Consider the following 17,578-nt stretch of genomic DNA (forward strand, 5'->3'; position numbering starts at 1 on the left):
GTTCGTCGTGCTTTTCACTGAATTTATATTGCAAAAATGACCATCGTTGCGAAAACACACATAACGCCTGAATTTATGGTGCAAAATTACCATCGTAGCAGAAACACAATCGATCAACTATCGCAATTCACACAATCGATCAACTATAAATTCGAATTCAAAAGTGTAAACAAACCCTGTCAGTTTCATTCGTATTCACGACATCCAGTTATGTCTCTGACATTACACACCAGTACTTTTTTGTTGAACCGGTTCAAGTGACGGTGTACAATATTTGACACACTTTACCCTATAACTCCGGAACCGGAAGTCGGATCCGAATGAAATTTCGAAATTCCGTATGGGGCCGTAAGACCTTTTATCTAAGATTGTGGAAATCGATCAAACCATCGATCTTGCTGTCCGTTTTCTATCCCAATCCCACCGCCAACTTCAAAGCATGCCACCCCGCATTTTATGCTGCGATGATGACGATGACACTTTGAAAACAAATGACATGCTACTACATTACATCGTGGTTTCTTGGTTTATACTAGTGCCTACTACACTGGTTCCTTTTTTGATATATTATATGATATACGACTTAATTTGAATCAATAATAAAGATGTATATAAATTGATCATTAATAATAGTTTTTTTTCATTTAGTAAAAGACATTCAAGCGGAGAGGATGTGTTTCGATTATGCTAGCTCGTGAGTTAACGGCACTGGGGCATTAATAGCCTGTTTTCGATGAAAATTAAAGCAATTGAACTTGATGCAAATAACAAAAGAATTTGACATCACATTTCTCTGAAGTAGTTGAAATTTGAAAAATTAATTGAGATAAAATTTGAGTTATTGTTAACGATTTGAAACTTGCTAACGAAATACTAACGTGTGAATTATTCGCTATTGAATATCGAGTTTACATTCCATCGAAGGAGGTGGAAATTGACGGTGTTGTCACTGAATCAAGCCTAACAGTCTGTTAAATACCTAAATAATTAAGAACAAAATGAATTTGAATTTGCATATTAAAATTAAACTTAAATTGAATTTAACAACTAATTTAACGCTTATGATACGAATTTAGGGCAACCCTAAAACAATACATCATAGATCATTTGATATTGAATTATATACCCTGTACATTATATACCACAAACTGTTATCATACGAACTGTACTAAAAACTACAGTCTTACTCTACACTAACACAAACAAATACAACTCCAATAAAATTACTAAATTTTACATGGTCCTTCGAGCCGGATCCCATAGGACTAGCGCTGGAGATGCTAATCGCCGCGAAACGTGATCAAAGAGAGTTTTTCAATTCGATCACGTGTTTTGTAGCCATCGTGATGAGTAATCTACCCAATTGGTTGTGATAAGTGTAATATCACATCTCGGAGTACACGCAAACCCTTCAGTCGCTTAATCATTAAAAGGCGCATAGTGTAAATTAATCATTGAAAGGCGCATAGTGTAATCATTAAAAGGCGCATAGTGTGTTGGTCATAAGACACCGTATAGTTATAAAGGCGTACAGTGCCCGATTCGTTCTCGTTTGTGCTTTCAGTTGACCGTGAACAAAGCCATTGTTGGTCAGTTATTGTTACTTGATTGTGTGACGAGTCAAATTGTTCATCTTACGCTACGATTGCTGATCATCAAGATCGGAATTAATTTACGCTGTGTGGACAGCAAACTGATCATCACCTTCGCGCGTTCCAGTTCAGACGCCCGGTGGCTGTAAGGACAGTCATCACCGGCTACCCAGAGGATCGCTAGAGGTAACCAGAGTGCGTAAGAAAATACTGCCTATTCATTCCTTGCACACGACAGTGCGCGTCAGTTCGGTAGTGCCATTCCGCGAATTGGCCCGTGAAGGAGCTACTTGTCGAAAAATTCGAAGCACCGTTATCGTGTCGGTTGAGTCAATCCGCGAGTTGACCCGGGAAGGAAAATCGTACGTTTCGTACCGGTACGCGAAGTGTCACGTAAATCGCGAAAATGTTGAAGGACGAGTTAGTGAGCAGTGAGCAGGAGGTCGAGTTTTTGAAAAAGCATAATGAACATTTACTAGAAGTGCTAGCGCAGTTAATGCAAGGCGCAAAGGATGCGAAAAATGGGAAAAATATGGAACTGATAGAAACGTGGTCGGAGAGGTTAGAAGAGATTGCTAAGGAGTATCGGCGTATAGTGTGTGTTTTAGAAGCTATACATGGTGGATGTTTTAAAGATGAACGTGCAGATTTCGAGAATAAATATTGCGCACTTCGAGCATTTTACGCGAAGCAAATGAAAGAAAGCCAACACAATAGTACTCCTATAGTGCAAGCGCGACACACTAGTCATATTCGTTACCCTGAATTAAGCTTACCTCGATTTTCAGGAAAATTTGAGGATTGGTGCGTGTTTAGAGATGCTTTTGAATCTGCTATCGGAAATCGTGAGGAAATGTCTAACTTTGATAAATTTCAATATTTAAGAGGACTTGTTCATGGCGAAGCAGCGAGAATTATCGAGTCTATTTCGGTTTGTGATGAAGGGTATAACGATGCATGGCGAGCATTAAAATTGAGATACGAAAACAAACGTCAGTTAATTCGGTGTCATATTAAGGCTTTGTATGATATTCCCGCTATGAAGAAGGAAAGTGCAGATGAGCTATTGGTACTTGTGGATAAATTTGAGCAGCACATTTCAGTTTTGAGACGCTTAGGTGAAACTACGGATGCTTGGAGTTCGCTATTAATCTACCAATTGTCTATTCGTTTGGATTCACGCACGCTGCGTGAATGGGATAGCTATTGCGCTCGGCTCGATTCAGATAATGTTGCTGCCATACTCGGAGGAACTGCTGATCCACTGTTCGATGATTGCGATGATGAGATACCTCAGTATGTTTCGATGGTGAATTTTTTGCAGAACTATGCTAGAGTTCTTCAGTCTGTTGGACCCATCACCGTCACTGGTCGAGATCGTGACATGAAGTTGAGACAACCAGTAAAGTTCGGTGCTCATATTAGTTATTCATCAGGTAAACAAAATCACCAGAGCACACGAAAATGCGAAAAATGTAACCAGGATCATCTTCTCTATCAGTGTCCGGAATTTCAAAAGATGCCAGATCAACAGAGATTGGAGTTTGTGAGGTCCAAGAAACTTTGCCTCAATTGTCTTCGTAATGTCGATCACTTTGCTAAAACTTGCCCGTGGAAAACTTGCAACCGATGTCCTCGGAAACACCACACCCTTCTCCACGGAGCACAATTTACACAGCAGACCCACTCTGCTACCCAGCAAAATGAACCAGCACCACTCGTCGCTCATCAATCTACTGTAATAAATGCGTCGCAACGCTTACCTGCTGCTTTACAACAACCATTGTCAGCTCAATCGCAATCATTTCAACCGCCAATAACAATGAAAACCTCCCTCTCTACACAAACAGTCGGGATCCCAGAACATTTTCAATACGCCACGGTGGCTTGTGACAAGAATGATCAATCGAACACAATAATTCTTCCCACCGCTTTAGTACAGATCGAAGACTTTCATGGACGCAAGGTTGTCGCCCGATGCTTGTTGGATTCGGGATCACAGAGTCACTTTATAACTACCTCGCTTTGTAAAAAATTAAATCTGCCTTGCTCAAGAATATCATCCCCTATTCTGGTTTGTGGTATCGGTCAAACCTCCACGAAACCTACACACTACACTACCGCAAAGATATCATCCAGAGTATCTCCATATATTGTGGAACCACGTTTATTGATCTTGCCGCACTTAGCCATTACCCTTCCGGCATCTACAATAAATATTCGAGACTGGAATGTTCCTGAACAAGTACAGTTGACTGATCCCACATTCCACGTGTCACATCAAATTGATCTCATTCTAGGAGCTGAATATTTCTTCAATACATTGCGGTATGGACGCATTCAATTAGGTGAATACCTTCCGGTACTACAAAATTCTGCACTCGGGTGGATTGTCTCCGGAGCTTGTGTTATTCAAGATCACGATCACACCGATCCACGGTCCTGTTTTTCAAGCAACATCATACGTCTAGAAGAACTAGTACAAAGGTTTTGGGAGCTAGAAACGGTTAGAGACTCAAAGTGTTGCCCCACGATCGATCGGATTTGTGAAGAACATTTTACGGTTAATAATTAACCACAGAAGGGCGTTATGTGGTAAAATTGCCAAAACGTGAAGAGTTGATTCCACTGTTAGACGATAATAAATATCAGGCAACAAGACGATTTCTCTCTTTGGAACGATCTTTGCAACAAGATCCTCCAAAAAAGGCCATGTATAAGAACTTCATCGATCAATACATTTCTCTAGGTCATATGCGCGAGGTCACTATAGAAGAGCTTAACGATCGGCCGCAGTTTATCCTCCCGCATCACGGAGTGTTGAAGCTTGATAGCAATACCACAAAACTCAGAACAGTATTTGATGCGTCGTGTAAATCCCGCGCTGGATTGTCACTGAACGATATCTTGTTACCAGGACCTACAATTCAGGATACGCTTGTTTCACACGTACTACGGTTTCGGACCTATAAATTTGTTGTATCCGCAGATATCGAGAAGATGCTCAGGCAAGTGTTAGTGCACCCATCTGATCAACCGTTACAACGCATTTTTTGGCGAGACGATCCTCAACAACATTTGAAAATGTACCAGTTACAAACCGTTACGTATGGACTTAACAATTCCCCATTTCTAGCCACACGTGTGCTGTTACAATTGGCCAAGGACGAGGAATCTAATTTTCCTCAGGCAGCTCACATAGCTAAGACAGACTTTTACGTCGATAATCTTCTCACCGGCTCGAACGATATTTTCGATCTTCAAAAAATATGTCAGCAGATGATTGGTTTGCTCAACGCGGGTGGTTTTCCACTTCGACAGTGGTCATCTAATAGTCAATCAGTTTTGGACGTCATCCCAGAAAACCTTCGTGAAACACGTACGTTATTAGAATTGGATCGAGATTCATCTATCACTGCGCTCGGGCTACGCTGGGAACTAGCCGCAGATACGCTTTCATTCAAGTCACCGAAATGGAAACCAAACCAACCACTAACAAAACGGACAGTGTTATCGCAGATGAGCAGTCTCTTTGACCCCCTCGGTCTGGTTGGCCCAACAGTAGTTCGTGCTAAAATCGTTATGCAGACATTGTGGAAACATCATTTAGATTGGGACACACCGCTACCAGCTAAGTACCAAGAGGAATGGAGTAAATACCAACTAGAGATACCGTGCTTAGGCCGTCTTCGAGTACCACGAACTGTAATATTACATCCACATTGTCAACTAGAGATTCATGGATTTTGCGACGCCTCTGAACAGGCATACGGTGCGTGCATTTACATGAGGTCAGTTGATACTTTCGGGCAGTGTTCTGTACAACTATTAACGGTAAAATCTCGTGTAGCTCCAGTTGACAGCAAGTCGATCCCACGATTAGAACTTTCTGCAGCACTTCTTCTATCGCATCTCCTCGTTCAAGTCACCTCTAGTACAAAAATCTCCGCATCAACCTATTTGTGGACAGATTCCACTGTCGTTTTAAGTTGGATTTCAGCAACACCGTCAACTTGGAAAACCTTTGTGGCCAACAGAGTCGCTGAGATTCAAGAACACACTGCATTTGCTATTTGGAACCACGTACCGTCCGAGGACAACCCTGCTGATTTATTATCCAGAGGCATGAACCTGCAAAATCTTATCAATAACTCCCTGTGGTGGCATGGACCAGCATGGTTGAACAACGTGAATAATTATTGGCCAGAGACTCCTATTTCTAGAAAACAATATGCTGATGTCCCAGAGCATCGAAAGCTCGTGTCATTGGCAGTTACTACGCATCCAGAAGATATAATCAATCGTTACTCGACTCTTAATCGTTTGGTCCGTATCTGCGCGTTGTGGCACCGTTTTCGTGATAATACGCGACGGAATGTAAATGATCGCGCTACCGGTTCGATAACCTCCGCGGAATACGATCGCGCGCTTATCGGTCTCGTTCGTCGTGTGCAAGAAGAACACTTCTTTGAAGAATTCAGGCAGCTTGAACGGAAACAAAAATTGCACCCAAAATCGAAACTGAGGTTCCTGAATCCGCAACTCGTCGATGGCTTTATCCGAGTTGGCGGCCGGTTGACTCATTCTGCTCTTACAGTGGACGAGAAGCACCCTTTCGTTCTTCCAGCAAACCATCATCTCACCACTCTCATCGCCAGACATAATCATGAGCAAACTACGCATGGTGGCCCCAATCTGCTGCTATCAACGATCCGCCAAAGGTTTTGGCCTTTGGACGAGAGCTGGCCCGCTCAATCGTACACCGCTGTGTTACTTGCGTCCGTGCTCGCCCTCGATCAATGGAACAGTTAATGGGCGATCTGCCTCCAGTACGAGTTAACAAAGCCTTTCCTTTCGAGAATGTAGGCGTCGACTTCGCAGGACCTGTTTTCCTGAAACCACCGAGTAGGAAGGCAGCCCCCTTAAAGGCGTACGTAGCGGTATATGTATGCCTTGCTGTGAAAGCAGTCCATTTAGACCTCGTTCCAGACATGACAACAAATGGATTCATAGCCAGTTTGCATCGTTTCACTGGTAGGCGTGGAAAGCCTAGCATCATATACTGTGACAACGGTCGCAATTTCGTTGGTGCTCATAGAGAACTGAACGAGTTACGTAATCTGTTCCTGACACAACGCCATAAGGATGCCGTTGTTAACGAAACCACCTCGAACGGTATTCTCTTCCGTTTCATCGCGCCGCGCTCTCCATCGTTGGGTGGAATATGGAAAGCAGCAGTTAAATCCATGAAACTTCATCTCCGTCGTATCATGGGAAATGCCATGCTAACTGAAACTGAATTCACAACTGCGCTTATTCAAGTGGAATCTATTCTTAACTCTCGTCCAATCACTCCCATGTCAGAGGACCCACAGGATTTACAACCGCTGACGCCAGGACATTTCCTGGTCGGTAAGCCACTAAATGCTATACCCGAACCAGACCTCAGTGAGATTCCCGAAAGTCGTCTTTCTCGCTGGCAACGCGTCCAAAGCCTCATTCAGCACTTTTGGCAACGCTGGCACCACGAATATCTCAACACGCTGCAAAATCGGTATCGATGGACAGAAAAAACATCCAACTTGGTACAGAATGCTATTGTTCTACTACGAGAGGAGAACCTTCCCCCACAGAAATGGGCAATCGGCAGAGTCGTTGACGTTCAACCCGGCGTTGACGGACTAGTTCGGTTGGTATCAGTGAGGACCAGTAGCGGAATCACACAGAGAGCAGTAAACAAATTATGTCTACTACCAGTTGAAGTAGATTCCAGTCTTTTAATCTAGTAAACTTATAGTGATACGGTTCGTCCGCAGAAGAAAAACAATCCATTTTGGCGGCCGGGATGTTAAATACCTAAATAATTAAGAACAAAATGAATTTGAATTTGCATATTAAAATTAAACTTAAATTGAATTTAACAACTAATTTAACGCTTATGATACGAATTTAGGGCAACCCTAAAACAATACATCATAGATCATTTGATATTGAATTATATACCCTGTACATTATATACCACAAACTGTTATCATACGAACTGTACTAAAAACTACAGTCTTACTCTACACTAACACAAACGAATACAACTCCAATAAAAGGGACAGACAGCACGTGAATAAAGTCAGTATTTTATAACTATCTAAGCACAACGAGTAACCTCTTTCGGTTGAGATTCGAAATCCAACCTAACTGAAAATATACAGTCCACACTCCACGTCGAAGGTCGGTCCGCGAATTTGATAAGTTTTCGGGATCGGTTAAAAGTTACTAAATTTTACACAGTCGATGATTTACTTAAAAATGGAGTTGGTCGTTTCAAAAACTCTATGCTTGAGGGAGTTAAGATACTCGAGTGCAAGCAATTGTACTCAGCATCTATTCACAATGGGAACAAGTTTTATCGTCCCTTAGATTCATTTGCCGGATCTGCGTTGCCTAGCCATGTCTACATCGATGGAATTCGTCTTCCTGTTCGGCTTTTTGTTCCGAATATTATGAATTGCACGAACTGTAAAAAATCGGGCATACGGCAACTTTTTATAGTAATAAGCCTAATCGTAACCGATATGAACGGCCCCATAAGGATAATATTTGTGATAGAGATAATGAAAAATGTGTTTATTGTGGGGAAACTCCGCATGATCTCTCAGCATGCGCTGCATTTAAGATGCGTAAACACAAAATTAAGCTCTCTTCAAAAGCAGGATCTAAGCGCACATATACAGAAATGCTTAAAACATTTATTGATGTTCCCCACTCGAAACAGAAAACGGGTCAGAGAGTCAGAGAAATCTGACTCTGATGAAAATAGTGAAGGTACTTCATTTGTCAATCCTCTAGGTCCTGTTAGGAAAAAGTAGTCCTCCCCCAAATTACCAAAAGAGGCACCTAAAACCACATCTTCCCAGATCTTCCCACAAGATCCCAGTGTTAAATCTAAAAGGTAAAATTTAAAATCGAAAACTGTGCCTCCTGGTTTGTCAAATTCATAAACCAACCCAGGAACTAGCAACTTGCCAAAGAACACTTGCCAGCTGCCAAGCTTTTTGGGATAAAGATGATCTGGGTCGGTGAATGCACTAAATTATTCCTAAAATATCGACAAAGGCATGGTTCAATGGACTGGGTGTGAGTAGGGATTTCATTCGTGTGATGTCCAGATTCATTTCCAATCAATGTCGTTAGATGCACACCTTCGTCGAATTTGACTTTCAGAGACTAATCATTGTGCTTGTGGCGAAGGTTATCGCGATAATGATCATGTCGTTTGAACATGCGTGGAGTATCGTCATGTCAGATCTCAACTAATAAATTACTTGCGTACCCAAGGTAGACTATCCAATGTCCCAGTTCGAGACATTCTTGCTTGTCGTGACCTTTCTTACATAAAACTTCTTTACCATTTCGTAAAGTTTCAATTTAATAATTGACCCTTTAGAGGGTTAGTTCTGACTCCTACTGCGTCCATTAGTTCATCCAATAGCAACATTTTAATAAAAATGATGTGCTGATAAAAACAAACTCAAAATCAATAACAAAATTCATAAAAATTTCAGTTTATTTTATAATTTTTAGCAGTTGATCGTTTCGTTCAAATATGATATTTAAAAAATAGGAGGAATATGTTTTATTAAACTAAAATCGTTGTGACTATATAAGTATTATATAAGGATAAGGATTCTATGTAAAAGTGATGCTACGGCGAAGAAAAACTTATTTAAATTGCCTTAAGAAATAAACATATTTATGAAAAAAAAATTCTGAACCTCTAAAGACCATCATAACGGCATTCCTTCCAATAGCTAGAACTTTTTTGAAACAGTTTTTTTTTATTTAAAAGATATTTTATTCAGTCCTATTTGCGTACAAGCTTTACGTGGCCGATTTAGCTGAGTTTTTAAATAAAAGATTTTTTTTTGTATTGGATCTCGTTGTCACCCTTTTTCCAGGGGGAGAGGAGCTTCCATTTTCCTCCTGCGAGGATTGAGGGGCACTTCGTTCGTGGTTCGTCTCGTCATCCATTGCCGCATCGGTGGTATTGTTGTTGATTTCGTTGCTAGTTGCTGTAGATGCGCTTTGTTGTACATTGTTTGCAGTTGCTGGTTGGTTGGACGGTAAGCTGTTAACTGCAGCTGGTGTACTTTGTTCTATAGGAGATACGTTGGATGGTTTCGTTAAACAGGATGCTTCACTGTTGTTGGTAACTGTCACAGGTGTACTGGGGTTGTTTGGGGTTGATGTGAAGGAAGCACCGTTGTCCTTTGGTATAGTTGTCTCCTTGTCCGATTTATCACATGGCTTACCGTAGTGAACAGCTTTTTGGCAATATTGACATGTGGCCATCTGATTGTCATAGGTAACAAGTGATTTGCACGGTATTCTTGTATCCTGACCGAATGTCACATAAGAAGGTATAGGCCTCCTCAAGCGCATGCGTAACAAACGTACGCCATTTAGAATACCGGGGAAAAATTTCTTCCACTTTTCTTTTTCGATAGAGAGAATCTCTCCGTATTGGGACATGGTTTTGCGAATATAAGGATCGATGACGCTTGAGGGAAGATCATGCACACGCACTTCTATAGCACTATCTTCCATATATACTGGAATGTTGTACTTGATGTTTTCATGCTCCACATAGTGCACATTATTATTGCCTTTAGCGAATTGAATTGCATCCAACTCTTTATAGAACTGGATATAAACAACATTATTGGTCTTATTGCATTGAAGTAAATGCACACGTTTAATGTCCAGATGCATTTGCTCCTTAAGCAAACCTTCAAGTTCTCGTATCGAGGGTCAAATTTTGCACTGTCTGAAGTCAAAAATAATTGTATTTATTCGTACCGGCGGTAGTTTTTGTTCGTTTGGTTCACTCATTTTCGAGGTCGTTCTATTGTTCACTACACAATACTGTACTAGGTTTCTTCTGTCTCAAACGTAAGCGGTTTTGTTTGTCGACTGACTTGGATGAGAAGTAAACCCGAACTGATTGAAACAGTTATCAGTTCAATGGCCAGTTCTCTCAGGTTTTGTATCATTTGATAGATAATTTATCATCCGCCGCAAATGATCCAATCACTGCACTGCAATGGAATTGTCTAAGCATCATGCCAAAACTTGATTCATTTAAAGTTTTATTGCATAGTCAAAAATGTGATGTATTTACTTTGTGCGAAACATGGCTTACTTCGAACATAGCTTTAAATTTTAATGTATTTATCATTATACGGTCGATAAGGACTCTCCGTATGGCGGAGTGCATTTAGGAATTATGAAATGTAAGTCCTTTTATAGATTAAACATTCCTTATACTTTTATTACAGTAGTTGTTGCTTGTCGAATAAACATTAAAGAAAAATACATTTGTATAGCTTCGGTTTATATTGCTTCAAGAGCACAAGTTTAGCAGCGACAGCTTAATGAAATGGTTGAAGCTCTTTCTGCTCCACGATTGATTCTGAGAGATTTCAATTCGCACGGAATTATGTGAGGTTCCATTTACAATGATAGCAGATCATCTTTAATATATAATATATGCGACATTTTGACTGGATTAAATACCAAATTAATATTTCAAGTGTCTTAAATTCAATGAAACAACTCCCCCTGCTGGAAGAATATGATTTCCTCGTTTGTTAGGTTCTGGAGGCCGCAGAACTAGCCCAAACCAAACGATTCCTTGGTCCGACGACTGACAGAAGGCCTCCAAACCCTAGGTGGGACGATGAATGCTCAGATGCTAAACACGCGAAACAAAATGCTTGTAAAACGTTTTTAAAGCGAGGAGTTGGAGTTTTGAAAAATGCTTGGTTTTAGAAACCAAGTACAAGAGCATACTACCAACCAAGATATGTAGCTACTGGAAACATTTTGTCGAAGGTTTGTCTAGAGAAACCTCAACGAGCACTCTTTGGAACACTGCCAGACGAATGTGGAATCGTAACGTAGAAAATGAGAGGAATACTTGAACCGATATTTGACTTTGCTAGGAAAGCTTGTCCAGATTCTGTTCCTACGCAGAGCATTATTCGGGAGTCTACCTCAAATAATGGTTCCATTGATAGTCATTTTTGAACGATGGAATTTTCCATAACACTTTTGTCTTGTAACAATAACGGGTTTGACTTTAAAATAACTCGAGATTTGGTTTGATTTCAAATGCACGTGAAGAGGACACTTTAGGCATCTGATAGCAAAATGTCAACAAAGAATAAATTTTCTTTGACCAATAACAAAATTTTGGTGGGGTGCTCATCCGGAAGATCTAATAAAACTGTATCAGATAACGATACTTTCCGTGATGGAATACGAATGCGTTTTCTTTCGTTCCGCTGCAAACTCTCATATTATAAAACTTGAACGAATTCAGTATCGTTCTTTGTGAATTGCTTTAGGCTGCATGCATTTGACACATACAATGAGTTTTGAAGTTCTGGCGGGAGTTTTTCCATTGAAAGATCGCTTTTGAGAACATTCATCACGACTGCTAATAAGATGTGTGGTAGTGAATACTCTAGTTATTAATAACTTCGAAAGGCTAGTTGAGCTTCAATCACAAACAAGATTCATGACAGTATATTTTAACCATATGTCACAGAAAATCAATCTATCAAGATATATTCCCATCCCTGACAGCCTTCTAAATGTTCCTGACTTAACTATATTTTTCGATCAAAAATATTTTCCAATACGTTCAGGTATATTGACTCTGAGAAAATGTTTTTGTTTCAAGAACCTGCATCTGTTTATATAGCAGAGTTAGCAGCAGTTCATTATAGCTTGAGTGTATTCGTCACATTGTCTCCAAACCATTATTTCCTCTTCTCAGATAGTCTGAGTGCAATTGAAGCCATTCACTCAAACATGACTGGCATGAATGAATCGTTTTTCTTGGGCAAAACAAAACAGTGCCTGAACGCCATATTGAATAATAATTAGCAAATCACTATAGTTTGGGTCCCGGCTCATTCCTCCATTCCAGGTAATGAGAGAGTCGATATTCTAGTCAAACGTGGTGGTATTGAGGGTGAAATTTATGAGAGACCGATTGCTTTCAACGCTTTATATAGCGCATCTCGCCAAAGAACACTTTCCAGCTAACAAGCTTCTTGGGATAGAGATGATCTGGGTCGGTGGATGCACTCAATTATTCCTAAAATATCGACAAAGGCATGGTTCAAGGAAATGGATGTGAGTAGGGATTTCATTCGTGTGACGTCCAGACTCATGTCCAATCACGTTAGATGCACCAAGCATTGTGCTTGTGTTGAAAGTTATCGGGATATTGATCATGTCGTTTGGATATGCGTGGAGTATCGTCATGTCAGATCTCAACTAATAAATTTCTTGCGTACTCAAGGTAGGTCGTGACTTTCCTTACATGAAACTTCCTTATCATCCTCTTCCATGAGTTCAACCAACAGACAGCTATCTTACGTTGAATAAAAGTGATGAACTGATATAAACAAGAGCATGTTTCTTTACGTTTCGTCTTAGACTCGTCAGTGCAGAGCAGTTCAAATTGAACTGCTTAATGCAAACTTAAACAGTTTAACTTGAACCGCTAAGCAGACGTAAAGTTTGTGCTACTTGCAAAACACTTATTAATTGGCACCGAAGTGTCCATGTCTTTGCTGACGTGCCGAACGAAAACGTTATTTTCGGCTAATACTGGCCGATTCAGGTATGGTCTTTTAGGGGTAAACCTAAGTTTGTGCTCTGCACTGACGAGTCTAAGACGAAACGTAAAGAAAAGTAAAAACGGTTATGTGCCCTAAGCACAAACTTAGGTTTACCCCTAAATGAAGAGCATGTTCATTTTTATTTTTAATGTAATTATACCAAATCGCTTGATAACAGTGTTTAGATAAACTGATGATTTCCGACATACTAATAAGATATTCGAAATGTATTAAGTTTGAAGTACTACGTATAGTGGATGCTACGACGAAGAAAACTTATGTATATTTTCTTATGAAATAAACGTATTTATGAAAAAATATAAAATAATTTTTTTTGAATCAATAAATAATTTATAAGCAAATAATGAATATGTAAATAATTTAAAAAATGTACCTTAATATGTAAATAAATAAATAATAAATTAAGAAATAAATAAATAAACAAATAAATAAATATATAAATAAATAAAAAAATTAATAGAATAAATAAATAAACAAAACCCTACTGTTGACACTAATCTTAGCTATTGAGCAAAATTTGAACGTACATGTCAAACGTGTAAACACGGAGTAGAGACGCGATTGACGTCTAAATTCTCCTCAGACATTTACTGACAATGAAAGGAAACAAAAATATACAATATTCAAATAATATACACATGCTCGACTCAGTGACCAAAGAATAACAGGTCGCAACATACATACATACGCGCATATATACATATTTCAATACTGACTTACCAATCTCTTCTGGATAGCAAGTTTCATCGTCGCTTTTTTGGTCAGTTTCAACTTCTAAGCATAAATCGCCGTCGCTGCAACTTTTGTGCTCTGTCGCTATTTGCACATGATCTAACGACCAAACCTAGAAAATAAAAATCTTTTTTAATTCACTTAGTGGTGTAATGATGCCTTTCTCATATTTCTTATGTTTTCAAAAACATCACTAGAGGATTCTGTCCAATTTTTTTTATCAAACTAGAATAAAAGCAAAAACTTTCTTTGGTATAAACTACCATCTCCTTTTCAATTTGTAAACAGTTAACAAGGTCTACCAGCTGGATGAATTTACCAGTAAGTTCTATAAAAATTTGCATTTCGTTTCGCCATCACATTTGAAAAAATGCTCATGAAATTGAAAATGCTTCTACGAAAATTGAGCTTTATAAAAATAATGACAAAAATGTTCTGATTTTTCAAAACATCGAAAATATTTTTTTTAATTCTTAGTTATTTGAACAAAGCATTTTTCTTGTTTTATATAACAAAAAACGTTAAGCTACAAGGAAACGAATGAATGTATGAAAAAGTTGGGTTTTTAAAGTTTCCGAAAAACAATATTTTTGTAAAAATGAATGTGTCTAGGTAGTGAAATATTATTGTCCAAGCTACGTTCAAAGAAAAAGTTCATAGAAACCTATTGCAATAATGTTCAGGATACATGAGAGGACATAACATGGGTATATACCCTTTGTATAACTTTACTACTCATGGAATTTTGAATATATATATATATATATATATATATATATATATATATATATATATATATATATATATATATATATATATATATATATGTGTGTGTGTGTGTGTGTGTGTGTGTGTGTGTGTGTGTGTGAATGTATGTATGTATCTGTGTATGAGACAAATCATGTAACTCGATTTTCACAGAGATGACTGAACCGATTTTCACAAACTCAGATTCAAATCAAAGTTCTTATGATCCCATAGATCGTTGAGTTTTATCCCGAGTTTTATCCCGATCCGGTTTCCAGTTCCGGAATTACAGGGAGCCCGGAATTGCATATGCACTAAAAAAAATTAAAAAAAGTCACTCACTTTTCTCAAAGATGGTGTGACCGATTTTCACAAACTTGTATTCAAACAAGAGGTTGTATGATCCCATAAATAGCTATTGAATATTATCCCGAGCCGACTTCCGGTTCCGTAATTACAAGGAAATATGTGCAAATTTATGAGTAAATGCGTCAATATTGTCGAGAATTTCAATTTTGTCGAGAATTTCTCAACTGATTTTTACAAACTAAGATGCAAGTTAAAGGTCTTGAAATTCTTCAAAAAGTCCCCGAGAAGTTGATCCAGATCCGACTTTCAATTCCTTTATTACAGTGCACTAAGATCCGAAACGATAAAATAACGTGACAAAAATATTATCATTATTAAAACATAATATTAAAATTAAAACATATTAGTTTTTTGTAGTTGGTGACATAAAAGTTGTTTGTTATCAAATGGCGCTCTTTTTGATGAAAAAAGTTACTAGGGTGGTCCTTATTTAGATTGAAATCTAAAATTTAACCTTTTTAATTGAACTCAAAAATGATTTCATTGTACAACTTTGCTGAAAAAAGCACTTCTCCAGCTTTTCATTTGATCGAGTAACATTAATTTTTCCGAGTAAAAGTAGGGTGGCTCCTGAAAAATCACCTTTTCTGTTCTAACTTTTTTGTGAAACGTTCTATGGAAAAGTTGTCTTGAGAAGAGTTGTTAAACTAATTATTAGTCACAATTTTGATGAACCAAGTTTTTCATATGAGCTACCAGTAAAAAGTTATGATTGCTTTTTCATCAAAAACTAGTCAAGCTTCATATATCAATATTCATTAGATGCCAGATCGATAAAAATGTATCCCATGAGATTCCTGAAAGGTCATAATCAAGGATGGCTTTTATCGTATCAAATGTAATATGAGCAAGTAACATTAAATCTTTCACACATTTCAGACCATGTAACATTAAATCTTTCACACATTTCAGACTATGTAAAATATTCAAAAGTAAATCTTTCCCACACTTCAGACCACACGCACTTGACAAATTTCCATAAAACACGTACTCGACAAATTTCCACTCGACACCAAGTCATGAAACCCAGAAACCCACTTGAAATATAAACTTCACCTACATAAGGCGATTAAATTGTCAGCACTTACTTCAGTCCAACGAAAAACACCGCATTCATACGACAAATATAAACAAGGAAACATAAGCATCAAATATCACCCAAAAACAAAACAGTTATGTCATTTCCCCGCTTCTCCACGTTCCACACCTCTACACCTCTCTCAAACAGTGCCATATGGCATGACCTAGAATAACAGTAACCCAGGAAAACACACTGACTCGAACCGACACTCACGAGAGTTAAACCTGACTACTCTCAACCTCCCCTTTCTGTATCACACTCACACACTTGCCTAGAAACATTACTCACTCTCTCCTACTCAAATACAATACAATGACCGAGACATGTCATTGGTTAAATCAGATTTACGCTGCGCGTTCTAACTCCTCCCCCCGGATTTTTAGCAATCCATACTGTAAAATCTAATTAGCTAAGTTAGGAGAGGATAGGATATAAATAAGTGATTTTAAATAAAGCAATTCAGATTCGTTTTAAACTTAAAGACATCATGCTGTTTTGTATTAAACAAAGAACGTTCGCTGGCAACTCTTCAACGATTGAATCAGTGCCATCAAAGAGAGTTGAAAATCATCGCAACAACAAAAACCCGGCATGGCTCATTTAACATAGAATCGACACCAGTGCGAGAGCGAATTTCTCTCGATGATATTTCTGAGAATCAAAGGTTAGCACGCTGCTGTGGGGATCCTCTCTGAAGCAACAAACGGTCGCTTATTCTCGTTTCGCGATCCGATTCTATACAGGCAGTTGATAATTGCAATAGAATCATTTTACTATTGCCGCTTATTCTAACTATGTGCATATAATCTTTGTATAAGTTGTGTCTATGAAAATGTATGTGAATGCTCCACACAAGGGTTTTTATTATCTCGACAACCATTCCAACAAGCTGGTGCAAGTTAGTAAAACGCAAATATTTTTATCCACATCGTACCGAGACGCCTATGACAATGGCCCTTCTTTCTCATCCACTAGTGTACCGAATGACCAGTAACAACCGGAAAACGACGCACAATGAGTTTTAGTTACAACAAATACATTCTACTCATTTTAACAAACTTACGATTTTCTTGGGTTTCAGGATGTGCTTTGGCTTACAAAAGGCTAACGGATATAATGATTGTTGGTACACGAAGCCACGATAATTAGTCACGCAATTTTAACTATTGGTATGTTTAGTGAAGAAGCTCAGGAGACTAGAAATAAAAGTATTCGGAACAAACAAAATATTTAGTTTTAGATAAAAAAATAATTCATTGTTTCATTTATTCAACACATACCACATCGCCAACAACTGTAGTATTGGCCTTTATTACCGGTATCACTACACGGTGAAAACCAAGTGA

General features: G+C 38.6%; 1 protein-coding gene across 5 annotated transcripts in view; it reads right to left on the reverse strand.

Annotated features, from left to right (window-relative positions):
* Positions 1-17,578, reverse strand: part of LOC131436301 (WD repeat and FYVE domain-containing protein 3) — a 1,204,110-nt gene that overhangs the window by 68,340 nt on the left and 1,118,192 nt on the right. For all 5 annotated transcript variants that reach the window (XM_058604951.1, XM_058604953.1, XM_058604954.1 and 2 more), the window contains exon 28: positions 14,024-14,147. In XM_058604951.1, the coding sequence (XP_058460934.1) occupies positions 14,024-14,147 (124 nt within the window). The remainder of the gene's footprint in view (positions 1-14,023; positions 14,148-17,578) is intronic.

This window comes from Malaya genurostris, chromosome 3, assembly GCF_030247185.1.
Source record: "Malaya genurostris strain Urasoe2022 chromosome 3, Malgen_1.1, whole genome shotgun sequence".
Lineage (NCBI taxonomy): Eukaryota > Metazoa > Arthropoda > Insecta > Diptera > Culicidae > Malaya > Malaya genurostris.